The sequence below is a fragment of the Cervus elaphus genome, chromosome 23, assembly GCF_910594005.1.
Source record: "Cervus elaphus chromosome 23, mCerEla1.1, whole genome shotgun sequence".
NCBI lineage: Eukaryota > Metazoa > Chordata > Mammalia > Artiodactyla > Cervidae > Cervus > Cervus elaphus.
This window is the reverse complement of record NC_057837.1, coordinates 36,914,787-36,934,519: the sequence shown is the minus strand read 5'-3', so window position 1 is coordinate 36,934,519 and position 19,733 is coordinate 36,914,787. Positions and strand designations below refer to the sequence as shown.

Here is a 19,733-nt window from a genome sequence, read left to right as displayed (position 1 = left end):
GCACAAAAATGTATAGAGCTTCTGGTATGCATTGCCAAATTGTCCTTTTGGAATAACTGTGCCCATTTAGATAGACCCTAGTATGATGTGAGATTGGCTATTTTACCACTTCTCTATTTTAAACCAGATAGCCAGTAAGAAGTACCTAACACAGTGCCAGCATTTGGTGGCATCATATACCACGTTGTTCTCTTCCTACTCCTCTCATTGAGAAGAGATTTCTCACTTTCTGAACTTATGTATGTGAGGAATGTAGATATCTTCAGGCACTTAATGCATTTGAGGCAGCAAGGTTCTTAAATAAGTGGGTGTCCCTACTGTTTTCACTGAATCATAAGAATGGACGTATACTACTCCATCCTTGTCTTTTATGAAATGAGATTACACACTGTCAATTATTAGAACTATGAAATAGTTTTCCTAAGTGGAAATAAAATTTCCAAGTATTTTGAATCATTGGCCTTCAAGTCCATGCAAAGTCCATGCCTTAGAGAGGCATAATGGTAATTCCAAAATCTATCAAAATGATAGGATTTACAATGTCATCTCACAAGACATCTAACCTTCCACCCACTTTCAGAGCCTAGAAGAGTTTTAAAAAGAAATTATTTTAGTGCAAGTCATTCTGAAAGAGGCAAAATAATAGTGACTACAAATAGCAGAATGATTGTGGCCAGGATTTCTAAAAGGAAACCTTGCAAACTAAAGACAGTGGAAGAGCAAAGAATATCTATTTAAAATTCCTTCCACCTTAAGGTTCTCCAGGCAGAAATAGCCAGCTATCACATAGAGCATATTGGATTCCTAGGATGTCCCGGCGAAGAATAAAACCTAAAAAAGAACTTGCTGCTAAAAACTCAGAATTAATGTCACCAGCTTTAAAGCAGAAAATCACACACAAAAATCCTATACAGAAACCTAGGCCAAAAAAAAAAAAAAGAAAGAAAAACTGTTCTTCCATGGAGAGTACCAAGAAATGGTCCTTTGGCCTGGAGTAGCAAAGAAATGGTGTGATCCTCAGCTTGTTTGTTCTGTTATCTCTGGATACTTTCACTCACTGCCTCTGACATTTTCTTAATAAGGTCAGAGTTTTGTGTTATACCATTATATACACACATACACACACACACACAGCCAAAACTGACCTTTAAATTCAGTTTCTCTTTTGTTTAAAGATACTACATCCCTGGTACATGCATGCTCAGTCCTGTCTGAGTCTTTACGACCCCATGGATTGTAGCCCACCAGGCTCCTCTGTCCATGGAATTTTCCAGGCAAGAATATTGGAGTGGGTTGCCATTTCCTCCTCCAGGGGGATCTTCCTGACCCAGGAATCAAACCCACATCTCCTGTGTCTCCTGTATAGGCAGGCGGATTCTTTACCACTGAGCCACCTGTGGGAAGACCACTACATCCAGGGTGCTTACCAATAAAAGGAAACAACTCTTAGAAATACCCCAAATTATTTTCATGTTAGCTTACTGTATCTGTTCCCACAAGTTCAGTTTCCTTTAAAATGGTACTGTTGCTCTCATTTTTTGTCTTTAGTAATCATAGAAATGAAAGTCCCATACTTGCACATGATAGAGGAACTTATCCTTCTCAACTACTCATCCAGTTCTCTTTGTGCTGCGGCAGATGTTTGATTGTCTGTTTTCTATTGCTTCCTTCCCCTCTCATGCATGCATGCTAAGTTGCTTCAGTGGAGCCTGACTCTTTGCGACCCTATGTAATGTAGCCCTCCAGGCTCCTCTGTCCGTGGGATTCTTCAGGAAGCTCTCAGGACCCTCTAATTCCAAGAATATGTAACAAACAATCTTAAAATGATGCAGAAAGCTTCCTTTAATAATCATGTAACAATAATATATTTATTCATTTTCTATAACTGTCATAATCCATGATTTCTACATGTGTTTTTAATATTAGTGAAACACAGTTAACCAGTGTCTTTAATAATACCTACCGTTGAGAGTTTGAGGATTTACACTATTATTTAAAGGGCTTCCCTGGTGGCTCAGATGATAAAGAATCTGCCTGCTATGCAGGAGATCTAGGTTCGATCCCTGGGTCAGGAAGGTCCCCCAGAGGAGGGCATGGCAACCCACTCCAGTACTCCTGGAGAATCCCCATGGACAGAGCCACCTGGCCGGCTATAGTCCATGGGGTCACAAAGAGTCGGATATGCATTTGAGGATTCACACTATTATTTAAAATCAATTCTTTGTTAGCATTGATACCATTTCCTTGTTTCTATTATCCTCTTTTACAACCTCCTTTGAAAAGCAATAAAGATGATTTGGTGTTTTATAAAACCTTAAAATTCTCAGAACTGCCTTACCTTTTTATCAGAGAGTCTATCACCAGGATAATTTTCATCCTGTATGGGGTTTTCATTTCATACAAATTATTTACATTTAACTCAATTAAGTTTACGATCTTCTCCAAATTATGACAAACATACACAGTACTTAATATTTTTCAATAAAACCTCGCCTGCTCTTTAAAGCATGAGATTGTCGGTTTACTGAGCAGATATACATGAAGCTGCTTTTCTAGCTAGTTCTAGATGGGGGGACCGTTAGTTCCCAAACATTGTAGCACACCAAGGTTACATATGTGATTCTTTTAAGTGGCTTCTCATGTTTCTATAACTTGATAAAATGCTATTAATCCTTTGTAGCCACTTTTTAAAAAGTACTTTGTATTCTGAAAACAAGTTCAGAAACTCCAAGCAAGTTTATGTGAAGTAATATTATCCTTGTGTTGTGAGGTGTGCTTACATCAGCATAGATTAATTCTTTCAATAAAAGTGTTGGTGTATCCTGTGAGGGAAATAAAACATTTCACTGTTTATGCCTGGGAAACTCAAAAGTGAAAATCTCACTCAGTGCTTATGTTGTTGTGATTTGTGTTATCTGGTACAGTGACAGTTATACGTTGTCTTCTCAGATGTTTGATAGCTTTAGGAGAAACTTGGAATGACCTCAGGACATTCTCTCTCAACCCAGCTGCTGAACTCTGGATTCTGTTCCATAACTGTTTGTGAAGTCAGCACATCTCAGAGCTCTCCTGTGGGTTGCAAGTGATCAAACAAACAAAACTATAGTGACAGGACAGTTAGACTGGTTTAACAGAAAGGGAGTTCTAAAGACATTCATGGATGACTATAAATACACACAACGGGAAGACCATATCTTTTATTAAAATCACCACAAATATAAAAGAATCGCTGAAATATATATATGTACATGTAAGTATATATATATATATATTTGTATACATATATACAGCTGTATACATGTATATATATTCTCAAATTCCTGAAAAATTATCACAAATATATTGGGTTTATGTGTCACCACAGGGCATATCCCTAAATTAGAACAAAAATACCCATACAATTTTGGGATGAACCACATTCTCTGCATTTCTAACTTCCTGTGTTTTCAGTCAGACATTTGTTTCTAAAGGATCTGCTATGAAGTGTTTCCCAATTTAGGCTTCATGGCTCTGGGAGGGACATGTACAGTGTCATGTAAAATTTGGTAGCTGTCATGTCCATTCAGGTTCAACTGTATCTCGCCTTTTCGATAGCAAGAGCCAACCTGCGAATGTTGGATATACAACCTGCAGCGGCCTCCTGGAGTTCCTCATCAGGTGACCCAACCATGTCCAGTAGAAGCTGCCGCACATGGAGGGAGAGGGGGAGGAGGGAAACAAGAATAAAAACATTAATCTAAACCTGTAAAGTTGGGCTATAGAAATAACATTAAATGTGAAATATTTTTTAAGTCACCAAAAAAAAAAATCCTAGAAATTTCATGGCGGCAAAGGTAAATATAAATGGTATTTAATCAGATGCAGGAATCTCTCATGAAATTCTCATCTTTTTATCTTTTAGAGCTGAGCAAGACTGAAGCTCCAATACTTTGGCCACCTGATGCAAAGAACTGGCTCATTGGAAAAGACCCCAATGCTGGGAAAGACTGAAGGCAGGAAGAGAAGGGGACAGAGGATGAGATGGTTGGACAGCATCACTGACTCAACGGGCGTGAGTTTGGACAAGCAAGTCCAGGAGTGAGTGATGGACAGGGAAACCTGGCATGCTGCAGTCCATGGGGTTGCAGAGTCAGACACGACCGAGCTAGTAAACTGAACTGAGACCTGTTTCTCCCTTCTTTCTTTGGTCATCTGACTTTTTCCACTTTGGAATTTCTCTTGCATCCACTGTAGCTTTTCTACCTCCTGGGACAAGCCGGCAGCATGTCATGCCTAGACTGTTCGTGTATCCTCTTAGATTGAATCTCTCTTCATTCCAGTCTGCCCCACTATGTCATGACCTAGGTAGGTCAGTCCCTTAGTAGAGACTTTCATTGACTCCAGGGCAACGAACTAGAGTCCAGTCTCCTAACCTGTCCTTAAAGGATTTCTGTGCTCTGGCCTCAGCTTACCTTTCTGGCTGTTCATCTTTCTCCATGTCCTTCTGTACTCCAAGGTCACACTTTCCCATTTCTTTTGCCTTGATCAGTGCCACTACTCTACCTAAAATGTCCTCCTGTCTCCTCTAACTTTCTGTTATCCACCTTTCATGACCCAGTTAACTTTTCTACAAAGCCTCCACTGATTTCTGCCAAACAAAGTGCCAATTCTCCCTCATCGGAGCTCTCATAGTTATTTACTCAAATGTCTGTTGCTACATTTACATTCTCCCCTTTTCCACAGATATTTGTATTCATGCTTTTTGTGCTCCTTTAGATTGTAAACTCTGGAAGAATCTTATATACTATATACTATATATATAGAGAGAGAATAAATACAGAATCTACTATATACTGCTTGATACAGGTAGATGCCAAATAAATATCAAATAATTTAATTAGAACTTTTAAGATCTATCAATTATAAGTCTATCTAATAGTTCTGATAAATGACTTAAAATGTAATTTGAATTAACCATTTTGGACTCTTTACCAGCTTGTGGCTCAGCTGGTAAAGAATCCTCCTGCAATGTGGGAGACCTGGGTTCAATCCCTGGTCTCCCAGGGATTGGGAAGATCCCCTGGAGAAGGGAAAGACTACCCACTCCAGTATTTTGGCCTGGAGAATTCCATGGACGCACAGTCCATGGGGTTGCAAAGAGTCAGACATGAATGAGTCACTTTCACAAATGTGGATAATGTCATAGAATGAGGATGTCTTGATAAGCAAAGAAATGTTGTAAATAAAAATATTGTGAAACATCTTAAATATGACATGCTTAGGAGCTTGGCTTTTATTCTGCAGGGAATGAAAGGAAGTTATTGAAGCAGTTTAATCAGGAGAGTGATGTGATCATATTTGTATTTTAGAAAGATAAATTTTATGGACTGTGGAGGGGGAAGATTGATGGGTCCTATAGTACATCAGCCCAGAGTGATATGGACTGAGTAAAGCAAAATCAGTAATAGCATAGATGGAAGGATTTCTAGGGATATTTAGGAACTAAGTTATTCAACACATGGCCCAAGGACAGTTGGTTATCCAAATGGAAGAAAATAAAAATGGTATTTTCATATCACACATAAATATCCATCCCAGGTAGACTGATGATTTAAATAAGAAAGTAAAATATGAAATGTTTAGGAGGCTGTATATGAGACGACCTTGATCAGGCTAGGGTACTGAAGGCTGGCTGGCCTCTCTGTTTCTTGACCCCCCTCCTATCAATGGTCTTCACCACATTTGAGCTACCACTGCCAGAGTCACACCCTGATTCTTATTTTTCAGCACTCTGAACAAACTAGCCTCCAAATTTTCTTACAACAACGTCTTCCCCTCTGATTTGGCCACTGAACTTGTTTGTTCTCATCATGACCTCCAGTCCATTGGCCTGTAAGCTTTTCCTTAAACCATATCCTGTCTTCACTTCCTCCCATGACCAGTTTAGATTCCACAGTCCATCTTCTCATTCTCTTACCAGTTTCTTAAACCTCCTCATGATATCCATCCAACAAAACCATAATCAACTCTGTCTTCCCCATGCCCTCAGCTTATCAAGCCCTACTGGGGATGATATGTGCACAACAAGGCAAATGAATTCATCATAAATCCAACCTCAGTTGGGTTTTCTCATTCCCCAGCAATCTAAGTATGTCTCTCTCTAATTAGGTTACTTCCTTGTTCTTCTCAATGCCTATTTAAAAATCCTCCTTCTTTTCTAATTGCCAACTCTTCCTCAGCAGACAACTTGTGAGGGCTCCTTTACAAGCTTGCCAGAAGTCATTAGACAGGAGTTGTTCCAACCAAGTCTGCAAACCTCCCTACATCTTGGGGCTTCCCAGGTGGTGCTAGTGGTAAAGAATCCACCTGCCAATGCAGGAGATGCAGGAGACACAAGAGCCACAGGTTTGATCCCTGGGTCGAGATGATCCCCTGGAGTAGGAAATAGCAACCCACTCCAGTATTCTTTTTTTTTTTTTTTTTTTCCACTCCAGTATTCTTGCTTGGAAAATTCCACTGATGGAGAAGCCTGGCAGGCCCCAGTCCATGGGGTCACAAAGCTTGGGACATGATGGAACACACATGCATGATGCTACATTAAAAGCTTGATTTCCACAAGCAAATGGGATGTAGAAATAGTCTAGTGTCCAACTGCCTGGCATACGTTGTGTAAGAAGTTGGTGGGAAAGAGATTTGCAAAGACTGTCAACAGAGAATTCACATAATGCCTCCCTCCCAGGGCCAGCCTACCTTGCTCTGCTCTAGCCTCTGTCTCTCCTTCAGTAGTTTTTTGTTGTTGTTGTTTTTAAACCTGGGGAGAGGTGATATGGAGTTCACTGCTTAGGTGGTGAACCCAACTACCTGAGTAAGGAACGAGACAGCTGCCTTATGCTATTCAGCTCCTCTATGGAAAAGGGTGCATCAAATAGAGGTCAAAGTCATGGGCGCTGAGATCATAGCTGCATGGATTTGTATCCTGATTCATCCACTTACTGGACAAGTTATGGAACCTTTTGGTTCTGCCTTCTCAAGTGTTTAATGGGAAGATGGGTCATCTGAGGGTCATTGGGAAGATGAAATGAGACAGTACCACCTTTAATAGAAATGCTTTTCCACCTGTGTTCACGGGCTCTCTCTCTTTATATCTTTTGATCTTTCTATCTGCCCCCTTTCCCCCATCCCGTTTGGTGTGATTGTTTCCTGAGCCTTCTGTGGATCCAAGTGTGCCACGTATGAAAGGAAAACTCAAACATGTAAAGAAGCACAGGCAGGGGAAGTTTATCCCAGCAAGGGCAGAGGATTCCTTGTGGGAGAGGAGAGAACCACAGGTGGGAGCAGAGGAGGGAGGCGAAGGGAGGAAAGAGCTCCCTCCCACCCTGTTTTGAAGAGAGCTTGGGAGTACGGGGGTTATTTTGGGAGCAACTTCAGAGAGGGGGAATGCTGAGTGGAGCAAAGGTAGGAGATTTTTAAAGAGCTTCCCAGTACATACTTGTGCTCTTAGCTTCAAAGACTAGGGTAACAATTACTTTCACTTGCTCCTTGCCTGCCAGGCTTCTGTGTCTAGGACTTCACGTCCCAGTCACGAATGGACCGTGAGGAGCTTGGCTCTATACAGGTTACACATTCAAATCCCATAAACCCAGGGCCCAGGACAAGGTTAAGTGCTCCATAAATGCTATCCATTATCAGAGTGATGACTTCACCAGGTCTAAAGTCTGGTTCTGGCATTTACTCCTTGGAGCCCAGCCCTGGGTAGTTTGAGGGTTAGTGTGAGAGGGACGAGGGAGCAGGAGTTTTGGCCCTGGGATCAGTCGGTCCCCATCAGCACTTTGGTCCCGGGGTACCAGTGGTCCAGGCTTCACATGGCATCACCATTGCCCCCGCTGCCTTGCAGACTCCCTTAGAAAGCAGCCCCTCTGGCTGATGCCTCTCAGAAATAAACCACTGTTTTGCCTCTCCTCCCCCCCAGACCTGGTAGTGGTTCTGTGGTTCCCTCTCCAGATTTCCAAGAGTCAGAGGCATTTATTCCCAAGCCCTTGATGCCAGTTACATAATTTTATATTACATAAACCAATGAAGGGTACGTGTGAAACGTCTGGCATGCTGTGAGCACCTGGGTCATTGATGGAGCCCGCGATGTGCTTGCTGGCTGTCCCTGGAGTCTCCCGGACAGGATTTCTGGAGGCGCGTGCACCGGACCGTCACACGCATTGTGTCAGAATCCAGTGTTTCCGCAATGCCAGTGCCTTTTATGACTCAACTCCATAAACGACATTGTTACCTAACTTATAGTCCTGAGTTCATCAAAATGACTCCTACTCTTTGTGGAGTTAACTTTCCCTAAGTTTCTTGCACTAACCATGAGATTTCCTCCTACATCCAATAATGGTGGTTAATGAATGTTTAGCCTAAAAGCTGGATCAGTGGAGTCCAGCAGTCCAGACTTTAAATGACTAAAAGGTAGACAAGAGTTGAAAGTTTTAAAAATAGATGAAAGGAGAAAAGTATGGCTTAGAAAGGTACGTGTGGTGGGCAGTGAGAGCGGCTTCCTTAAACAGAACGTCAGTGACTCATTGGCCTTAGGCCACAGCTTACCTAACATTTGTACAACGTGAAATGATTTTATTAGCTACCAAGCTTACTCTGTGCCAGGCACTGGAATTCTTTCTTTATTGGTTAATTTTATCCTGCTCTGGCCATTTTCCTTAGCCAGGAACATTCTCAATCAAGGGTACAGAGATGGAAGTGTAAAATTTTCTGTGTGCTAGAGGCCTGGAGAAGGGCATGACAACCCACTCCAGCATTCTTGCCTGGAGAATCCCACGGACAGAGGAGCCTGGCAGGCTAGAGTCCATGGGGTCGCAAAGAGTTGGACATGACTAAGTGACTAAACACAGAGGTATGAAGGGCTTGACACCTGAGAGGCATTGCTAGGGCCCTCTTTTGGTGATGCTGCTCTGTGAATTTACTTTCCCTGAACTTTATTTTGCTCTCAATAAATGCTACTCATTGCATTGTTAATACACCCAGAGGCTGTGCAACTAACGCTGCTTCACAAATTGTTTAAGGATGTGTCACCTTTCCCAAACCACTCTCTGAACAACATGTGCTGGGTATGTGTCTTGGTTTCCAATCAGATTCAGGAATAGAGGCTTTTATTTTTCTTAGGAGCTTCACAAGCAAACTAGGCCACCCAGAGGAATGCTTTCAAATGGTTCTGAAGAGCCACATAATGGAAACTTAGGGCAAAATCTTGCATTTGAAGGGCAGCTAACAGGAAGTGAGGAACAGCATGACTAACACACATGGCAAGGGGAAGATGGTATGCAATTCTTTGCAATCATTAATTAACAGGAGTGTTTTCCTTAGGAAGAGGGCTTCCCTAGTAGCTCAGGTAGTAAAGAATACACCTGCAGTGCAGGAGACTCCAGTTCAATTCCTGGGTCGGGAAGATTCCCTGGAGAAGGGCTAGACCACCCACTCCAGTAAAAAATCTTGCATTTGAAGGGCAGCTAACAGAAAGTAAGGAGCACCATGTTTTCAAATCACTAACACACACGGCAAGAAGGTGATATGAAATTCTCTGCGATCATTACTTAACAGGAGTGCTTTCCTTAGAAAGTGAAAGTTGCTCGGTCGTATCTGACTCTTTGTGACCCCATGGACTATATAGGCCGTGGGATTCTCCAGGCCAGAATACTGGAGTGGGTACCCTTTCCCTTTTCCAGGGGATCTTCCCAACCCAGGGATTGATTCCAGGTCTCCCACATTGCAGGCAGATTCTTTACCAGCTGAGCCACAGGGAAGTCCAAGAATACTGGAGTGGGTAGCTGACCCCTTCTCTGGTGAATCTTCCCAACCCAGGAATCGAACCGGGGTCTCCTGCATTGCAGGTGAATTCTTTACCAACTGAGTTATCCAGGAAGCTTCTTTAGGAAGGAAAGATGCAAATTGGGTACAAGTGATTATGGAAGTGGTATGCATTTTTTTCTGGTATATATTTTTGATTTGTAGACTTTCTCCAACTATAAAAACATTTAAAATCTTATGAGGAGGAAAAACACCTCAGGTTTACTTTTTTGAAGTGTTTGTTCCTTTCAGAAACTTTCCTCGTTTTCACCTCCCCCTCCCCCAGACACACCCAGGTCTTACATTTATTGGCAGTTTCATATATGCGCTGAAGGAAAACCACCTCCCTTGCTTCAGAACTTAATTGCACAGAGAGCTTTAAAACATCATTCAAACACATAACTTTTTACAGCGTTGGCGTGAACAAGAACAAGGGGAGGGGCAATGAGAGTGGTCTGCGGACTGGGCTCACGCGAGCGCTTCCTCCAGTGGCAGAGGCTTTGATCACAGGCACAAACCCTTGGAACACAGCTGTGACCCGAACTTCACATCGCCCTTGGAAGGCGAGACAGAGGTAGCAAGGGAACCCGTGTCTGCGTCCAATTTCTGCTTTTACATCTAACAGTTCATGACTTTTATATAATATTTCAGTTGTATGAAAAGTATGTACCAATTTGAGTGATAACAGATTTTCTTGTGGTTTGACTTGACATTGTTTGGGCAAACCCAGACTGGAAATAGGAGTGCTCATTAGAGCCAGAGGAGCCCTGAAATACCTGCATGCACACCGAGCTCAGCAGGTTTTCCAGGCAGTCCTGGCATTCCTAGAGCTGATCTGAACCCATCTTCTGTTGTCTGTTTACCACGCAACAAAGTGAGGTTTGCATGACCTGGGAATGAGCAAGGCCTTTGGATCATGTCCTGCAGGCCCTGGGGCCCCCAGGATGTCCAGGCGGCTGGGCTCTGCTGCAGAGGCTCCCAGTGGACCCCCACCCCCACACAGAGCCTTGGTAATTCATTTCATATGGCAGCTCCCCAGAGCCATGGGCCTCAAAACACATTTTACATTTGATGGTGGGGGCAAACCTTTGATTGTCTTTAGTCGGTGAAGTGAAGCAAGGAGCTTGCCCTTTTGTGGTGTCTGTTTGCCTCCAGGAAACAGGAGTGCATGCCCTGTGATCTGAGATCTACATCCACACAGTTTGGGAGGGGTCTGTTGGTTCCATCTAGTGCCCTTTCTTCATAGACAAACATTCCTTCACACTGGAGTAGGCTTGTCCTCTGGTTTTTCAAGTTGTCTTTTCATGAGCCTTCCACTACAGAGTTTCTGTGCCCAGAAACACACCACACCACACCCACACACACACACACACACACACACACACACACACACAGGAGTACTACTCAAGCATAATAAAGAATGAAGTTTTGCCATTTGTGATAACATAGATGGGCCCTGAAGGTATTATGTCAAGTGAAATAAGTCAGAGGAAAACAAAGACCATATGATTTCATGAACATGGAATCTAAAAAAAGAATGAACAAACAAAAACTCATAAATATAGAGAAGAGATTGGTGGTTACCAGAGGGGAAGGGGGTTAGGAGGTGTGTGAAATGGGTGAAGTGGGTCAGTTGTTTGATGATGGACCGCAGCTAGGCATTTGGTAGTGATCTCTTTGTATTGTATACAGATGTTGAATTATGAACACCTGAAACTTAATGCTATATACCAGTCTTTCAATAAAACATGACAAAGATTGAATATGCAGAAGTTAGAGGAAACAGCTAAAGTCAGAATTTCCAAGCTTCTGAAAAAGACAAAATGGGATCATGAGTGCAGTGGGTGGGAACAGCCTGGAGAAGAAATGCTGAAATGCCAGAGAGATGTTCACACTGAATGTAGCTACCGGTGAATCTGTAGGTGTGGGAAGCTGAGGTAGTTTCAGGTGTACATTATAATTCAATGTCTGTATACAATATAAATTAATCACCACCAAAGGCCTAGTTACTTAACACATAGCCTTATAATTTATAATTTCATGTAGAAGTATTTTAAAACATTAAGAGACATGCACTCCTCAATAGAAAACAATTACCTTAATTATATAAAGGCATTTTCAATGGAATAATTTTGTTTTGGTTTACAACTTTGCTCTAGGAAACGGTAAGAATTTATAAAATCTGAGATAAATCTATAAAATTGCATCTTATCAAGCTAAGTAAGAATTCTAAATTGTTTAAGAATAAGGCCAGGCCAAGAATCATCTAAATATACACTAAAATGGATAAAAATATTCCATAACAATATATTCCACAACAACATAACAATATAGTCCACAATATTCCATAACATTGTTGCTGTTCAAGGACTTATTGTATAGCACATGGAACTCTAGTCAATATTATGAGGCAGCCTGGATGGGAGATGGGTTTGATAAGAATGGACACATGTATACATATGGCTGAGTCCCTTTGATGTTCACCTGAAACCACCACAACATTTTTAATCAGCCATACCCCAAAACAAAATAAAAAGTTTAAAGTTACAAAAAAAAAACCAACATGTTGTTTTTCAGTTGCTAAGTCATGTTCGACTCTTGCGACCCTATGGGCTGTAGCCCACCAGGCTCCTCTGTCCACGGGATTCTCCAGGCAAGAATACTGGAGTGGGCTGCCATTTCCTCCTCCAGGGGATCTTCCCAACCCAGGGTTTGAACCCTCGTCTCCTGCGTTTTACAGTCAGTCTAAATTCTTAATGTTATCTTGTTTGCATTTATATGTATCTCTAAAACATTGGCACATTATTAGAAGGAATTCAAAACTAAAAACATGTTAGTATTTAAAAATACCTTATTGGGTTTGGAATTCATTCCTCATAGGAGTAAACACGGAAAGATATCCAAAAGAAACGAAGCCAAAGATTTGAAGAGGGGAAAAAAAACCTTTAGTTAAACCACTTTCCCAACTTTATTTTGATTTCTTTTTAACTTTCAGAAGCAGATTAATATGGAAAAATAAAGCACAAGCCTGGAGGAAAGAGCCACAATTTTTCTTCTTCAGTGTCAAAGAAATAGCTTTCCCTGCTCCTACTAAATTGGAACTAAGCTCATAAGGTTGAAAATAAATGACTAATTTCTTGGGAAATAACCTTAAGTGAAAGAGTCTTTTGGCCCGATGACTGCTTTTCTTAAACTGCAGTTGACTTAACCTCGTTCTCAAGGCCTCCTCTCCTTTCCTCCCATCTCACTGTCCGTATCAAGTGACCTTAAAAGTCGGTCTCGTCGATTGCTACCCATCTTGGGAATGTTTTTCTTCTCTGATACAATTTGTGGGCAGAAATAAGTCAAAAGCGATTGTGCTTTCTTCATTTCTCTTTTAAAAACTTATCTCTGATATCTAAGATCTTTAAACAATGGAACTGAAACAATATTACAAGATTTCACAGACATTTTTACCAACTCAGAAAAAACCATGATTACCCCCTAAAATGTTTTAATACATCACTAAATGTTAATTTTCCTCTTCTCCTTTTGCTAAATTTATACAAAATGATACTTATTGGTCTCATCTATATAAGAACTTCAAGTTTCAGTGAAAGAAACAATGAATTTTATAACAGAATGATCTCTTCCTCTTCTGGCAACAGCCCTGTTCATTTCAGAGCCCATCTTGCATGACTTTTTACCAACTTTAGCTGTTCAGAACCACAGGGCTGGCTCTAAGCATGGTATCTAGGCCAGTGATTAAAAATTTTTTTTCAGCAGCAGAACTCTTTTCCTTTCCTTAAAAAAAAAAAATTTACCGAGCATTTATCACATTCATTGGAAGGACTGATGTTGAAGCTGAAACTCCAATACTTTGGCCACCTGATGCGAAGAGCTGACTCATTTGAAAAGACCCTGATGCTGGGAAAGATTGAAGGCAGGAGAAGGGGATGACAGAGGATGAGATGGTTGGATGGCATCACTGACTCAATGGACATGGGTTTGGGTGGACTTCAGGAGTTGGTGATGGACAGGGAGGCCTGGCATGCTGCAGTTCATGGGGTTGCAAAGAGTCGGACACGACTGAGCGACTGAACTGAACTGAACTGAACTATCACTGTGAATTGCTGTATTAACAATATATAATCTCATTTACAGGCATATTCAGAAGCAAAAGTTACAAACATTTATCACAAAATATTAATGGTAAGTAGCAAGAAAAATATATTTTGTTAATCCTGGAACTATCTTGCAATATTAATAAGAATATTTAGGCCTGAAAGCTATTGGTACAAACTGGAATGATGAAATACATCTTTACCAGATACAGATGCATTTTTTTTTTTTTGTATCACATATATCTCCTCCAATTTTTATTAGCAGTGCCTTGAGTTGGGAGAAATTTTAACTCCTAGATGTACCATGTAAAACTAATACCTATATAACTTTTTGAAAACTTTCTCAGTTTAAGTGGAAGCATTCCTTAGCTGTGCAATGATTCTTAGCATCTTTGTTTTAAATGTAGTTCTCAAAAAAGGATAAAGACATTAAACTCTGAAAAGTTTTGATGTATTTACTGGTACATCTGCAATTGGTTATCATAAACTTTAAATGACTAAGTAATTTCTTTCTTAATACATAAATTCATATACTCTTCCCTAAAGTTCTGGAAAGACTTAGGAATAGAAAGTCCTAGGAACTTATAAAGAGTAAGAGAACTCTTATTCTTTTTCCCCCAAGACAAAAATTCAACTCTTCTACGAAATTCACAGGTACATAAACATACTATGTAAGGCAAACCGGAAGATCAGGAGGGGATGCAGGGTGTGGGTTCCTAGAACTCTTCCTGTTCCCTCTTGCTCCCCACATGGAACCTCAGGATCTGGACCACTCATCTCCATAACCTTTGACCCTGTCACCTGTTCATTTCCAGCCTCACAACAGAACAGCTCCCTTTGCTGCTCACTCCACACACATCTTCTCAGTCCACACGCAATCCACCACCAGCTGCCCCACCATCCTAAAAACAGTCATTCCCTCAGTTCTGATGGTCTCAGCTAGACAGTTCGCAAAGGAACAGTTTAAGAACAACCCCGGCTCAGTTTTAAATGAGTGACAGACTTGCCTTATGCTTCTTGGATTTCAAAATTTGCGTTTTTAGGCTCAATCTTTAGCTTACAAAATTTCAAATTATGTACCAAAGTGATATATCTTAGGTGGTACAAACGCAAGAGTTGCATTAAGGAAGGGCTTTGGGGGCCCCTGAAGTGATACATGTAGAACGTTGTTTCTGTGTGACTTAAGTCAAAATCTTCCTGACGGAACCCAGATGGACCCACATCCCTGAGCCTGCTCCAGGATCGACCCAGAGCTCCTAATCCAACATGTCAATACAGTCATCCTTTCAATCTCACTTTAAGGTCAATGTGGAGCCCAGGTACTAAAGTAGTTCATTTGTGTCAATACTTATTTTGTGTTAATCTAGCTTTCTTCAATGTGTATCTTACATGTCTGACAAGATTTTCCTTTTAATTTCTCCCCTCTCCCATCTTTTTGGCTGTGATGAGCACAGGTGGGCAGGTCTTTGTTTCCTTGGCGACCAGAAAAAGACTTGACTGGTCACCTGCAGTGTGATGTGAAAGGCACGATGAGGAAGTCATGGGCTAGCCCTCGAGGAGGGTAGGGGGTGCAGAGTGAGCCAAGTGGTGATCGGCAGTCCAGGCGAGCAGCCCTTCCTCTGCCCCATGTCCTCTCAGAGACTCAGAGAACAGGTGTGGGCTGTACCTCTCCCCTTTTACAAAGCAAAGCCTAGGCAGGACACAAGCTAAAACTCAGGCAGGCTTTTCTCAGTTCATCACCCGGTCTCTATCAGAAATGACGTTCCCCACCCATCCCTCCGTAGAGATCCAGGAAAGGCAGGGAGGCTGGCTATCCCTCAAGAAGAAAAGCGGGTAATAATAACAATGACCAACATTTCAACCAGCAGTTAATGCTCACCATGTATGAGGCACCATCCAAGCACCCTGTATGTACTAATCCATTTAATGCTCTCAACAAACCCAGAGTTAAATATCATTAATATTCTAGTGTTACAGATGAGGAAACTGCAGCCCAAAGTTACAGAGCTTGGGAAAGCCAGGATTTGAACAATTAGATTCCATGCTTCTACCCATTATGAACACTGCCTCCCTTGACCTGAGTGTCCATGGAGAAGGAGCTGGTCTGGCCTGGTCCCTGGACTCCTGGTGCTGGCATTCCCCGAGGCCATCATGCCCACACCCAGTACTGAACTCTGTAGTCACAGTCAGCCACCTCTACTGGCAATGATCCCACTCAGAGGGGCCTCTTTGTTTCTGCAAATGCTCCCTGCGGGCCCCCTGCAGACCAAGTGCAACCTGTGTGGTCCAGGCCCTACCTGGGGCTGGCCTTTTAGACGTTTGTCTCCACCAGTGGTGCACCATCACCCTGGCACCACATTGACCTGCAGTGTGCTCAGAGCTTCTCCTGAAGATTGAACCCCTTCCTTTCATCTGCGTATCCTCAGGGGCTATGACAGTCCCGCACTGTTTTGAAGTTACAATGCTCTGCGTGTTTCAGTCCCAGCCACAAACGAGGCTGAGATGGTTTTGAAATTACTCCCCTGATCCTCCCAGTCGTACCCCTTTTGAAATTTACTTGAGCTATTTTTCTCTGGTACAAGAGAAAACTTGTCAGTCACTCTTTCCACTCTTTTGGACACAAAGTCTAAATCTCTCTGATTTAATATTCCTAACAGCTTACTTGCGTTCACAGATTGCACTCCACTGTGTATGTTGTTTTTCAACATGTTCCATAAGATTCTTCCCAATACTGACCCTGGAAGAATGTTGTCAAGGACGGCTGCTTCCTCTGTCTACTCTGCCTCTTGTCCCTGTCCCCTTGTCAGGTTTCCCACCCATAACAAAGCTTACCCTTCCCCTGCCCCCTGTGTTGTTCTGCCTCAAAAACACACACACATTTCTTTTCAATCGCTTTGGTGTAGAACTTTGTCACAAATGTCCTAGAAATCTACATAATGACCAGTTTGCTGCTTCTGGGGGCAATCAAAGAGTCCATAAACTACCTGTGAGCACATTTCAAGGATTACCCAAATACACACAGCCAGAAACGCTCATTTTCCCCCCTCCAGCCTTATTGCTTCACATGTAGGGCAAAATGACTTAATGATGCATTTCAAGTGGATACAGTGCGAATCTTATTCTCCTTTAGCCAATGGTATGTTAAAGCTCTCATGCAGTAAAGCTGAACCTCTCTTTTTCAGCCTGTCAGTTTATTCTGACATAAGCCATTGCTGAGAAAATTAAACTAATGAACATTAGAGGAATAACTAACATAAATGATTTTTAAAAATTATTTCAATAAAGTTGGAGGGTATAAGAAGAAAGTATCAGGGCAAAATGGCTCTGCCAACTTGGCAGTGGCAGGTGGAGTCTATGATGAATTTTTTACCTTAATGCAACAGAATAGCTTTCTCCTTTGCCCAGCTATGATTTTGATGCTTTTCATGTACCACAAAATACATAATACAGGGCAGTTAAATTCACTCCGCACCCCCAGCTACATGACCATGGCATATTTGGAGGTGACTGTGAGGTGCATTCCCAAATATGGTGCAATGCCTTCTAAATTTACAGTCTGATTTCCTGCTGCCAGTTATGACTGCCAAATGCTTCTGACAGTGCGGCCAGTTTGTGGTGTCCCTAAAAATCATCAGCAATTTGAAAACATTAGCACCCGGCAATAGTCATACTTTGCCATCATTGCCCGTATTTATCACCTCACTTTTCCAGGGGACAAATTGAAAAAAAAAAAAAATCAAAGAGAAAAATTTTCTACTCAAGCAGCAGGGAAAAATACAGAGTTGAAAACCAAATGCATTAGAGGAACTCAGCCCTTTTCTACACTGTCCATAAATTAAGCAGTTTGAGCTCTAGGGCTTAGGCGGCTATGGCGAAGAAAAATATTATAATATGTTACCCTCTGTCAAATCCTTTTCACTTGGTCTCCACAGTTGCAGAATATTTGGATATTTGGACATTACGGTTAGGTGGCAGGACTGAAAATGGGGAGAGGTTCATTGCTTCATTCGACAACTTTTTACCATGTTCTGCTGCGTGGCATGAACTATGCCTGGGAATGCAGAAGTGGACGAGACAGGCCTGGCTTCTGTCTTCAGCAACCATGGTCCCCTGAGACCCACAGTCCCATCATGACAGAAAAGAAGAGATGCACAAGTCTCAGGAGATACAGATGGGGGCAGAGGGTAGAAGGAGATGTCCCTGAGGTACAAGAGAGAGTCTGAAGCCTGAGAGATGGATGTGGAAACACAAAGTGTGGTGCGGGGGGCTGAAGGGCATTTCAGCTGAAGAAGGGCAGTGGGGGCACCTAGAAGGGACTTGCAGAACACAGACATATGACATCCAGCCCTCCACCCCGCCCTGTTCTCCACTAGTACATCCTGGCTGGTGGCTGCCTCCAAGGGCATGTTTTTCTTCACACAAAAGTAGCCAGAGCTTGCCAAGCCATGTCCCATGAATGCATTACTTTGAGTCCAGGATAAACAGTTTTCACATAACAACCTCCAAACCCTAACCCTAACCCAGTTTAGTGTTTTAAACAACCTAGAAGCTTGTCTTCCCTTGTGTAACTCTGCAAATGGTCCAAGGCTGGTAGCGCGGCTCTGCTATCTTCAACATGCTGGCTAAACTCTGAGTCTAAAGTTGCCGCAGTGGCCTCCACCCCTCAGCCATCGAGTTAGGAATGGGACCCAGGGATATGCATGCATCCTTGATGTGTTGCAAAAAACACAAGTTGCCCACATCACTTCCTCATATGTCCTGTGCTGGAGAACTTAGTCACTTGGTCACAGTGAGGGTCGGGGGGGCTGAAAAACGTGTTCTGTGCTGTGCTGAACATGGTGGGGGAAGGAAGAGGCAAGATGGTGGCAGAGAGGCAGGCAAGATTCAGGTTATGCAAGGTCTTGCTCAAAGGAAAGGTTAGTGTTATAAGTAGTGCAGGGACAGACTTATGAGAATTCGCTTGCAGAAAAGGCTGGATCATGGTAGACACAAGCTAAGGTTCCCAATGAGTCTCCCTTTTAATTATCATGTGTCTTTGTTCAGCAACAATCCAAATTCTGCATTCAGAGGATGTATATCTGAGTCACACAGCCTTGAAGGACCTACTTGAGAGCTTACATTTCAACAGAAAGGTTTTGGTGGATACAGACAGAAACCTGAAATATCCTGTATTATTCAGCTTTCCCCCGTCGTGACCCTCGGACATGCTCCGAGTTTATGTACAGTCCCAGGTCCCAACAAAACACACCCCTTTTGAGGTGCAGAGGTGACAGCATCTGTAGATAACAAACGTGGCCTGCACCCTCGCCAAGCCACAGGAGGACCAACCCACTCTCGGGGGTGGCACAGACCTGCCAGCAGCCTCCCTGAGGAGCGTCTGATCCCGCCAAGGGCACAGGATCCACCCACATGTCACTCAGCCCCTCAGGAGAAATGCTGCAGGAAGCCAGCCCCTTAAATTGTGTCTACACTGGAAACTCCAAGGCCGAGGACATGAGAGCTGCCATCTGATCTGGTTCACTGCACAAGAAGAGGATTTGGTTTCCAGGAGGAGAGCTTCAGACACCTACCCTATACCCACCGCCTTCACCAGTCAAAATTCTGCTCCTGATAAAAACAGCAGCAGCATCTGAATGTACCTCCATCAGGCAGGCTGTTAATAGATACAAATCTCTCTATATATATTCATGCTTCTCCTTTCATCCTCTCTGTAACTCTCTGAGGAAAATATCATCATCCTTCTGGAAGCAGTCAGGACAACTCAGGGCATCAGGGTGCCTTGGCGGCTGTACCCAAACCAGG

At 42.5% G+C, this 19,733-nt stretch overlaps 1 protein-coding gene across 3 annotated transcripts in view; it reads right to left on the bottom strand.

The window, feature by feature from the left end:
* Positions 1 to 3,187: 3,187 nt before the first annotated feature.
* ODAD2 (outer dynein arm docking complex subunit 2) overlaps positions 3,188 to 19,733 on the bottom strand; it is a 150,015-nt gene continuing 133,469 nt past the window's right edge. For all 3 annotated transcript variants that reach the window (XM_043884662.1, XM_043884663.1, XM_043884665.1), the window contains one exon: positions 3,188 to 3,682. In XM_043884662.1, coding sequence (XP_043740597.1) covers positions 3,569 to 3,682 — 114 coding nt within the window. In that variant the 3' untranslated portion in view covers positions 3,188 to 3,568. The remainder of the gene's footprint in view (positions 3,683 to 19,733) is intronic.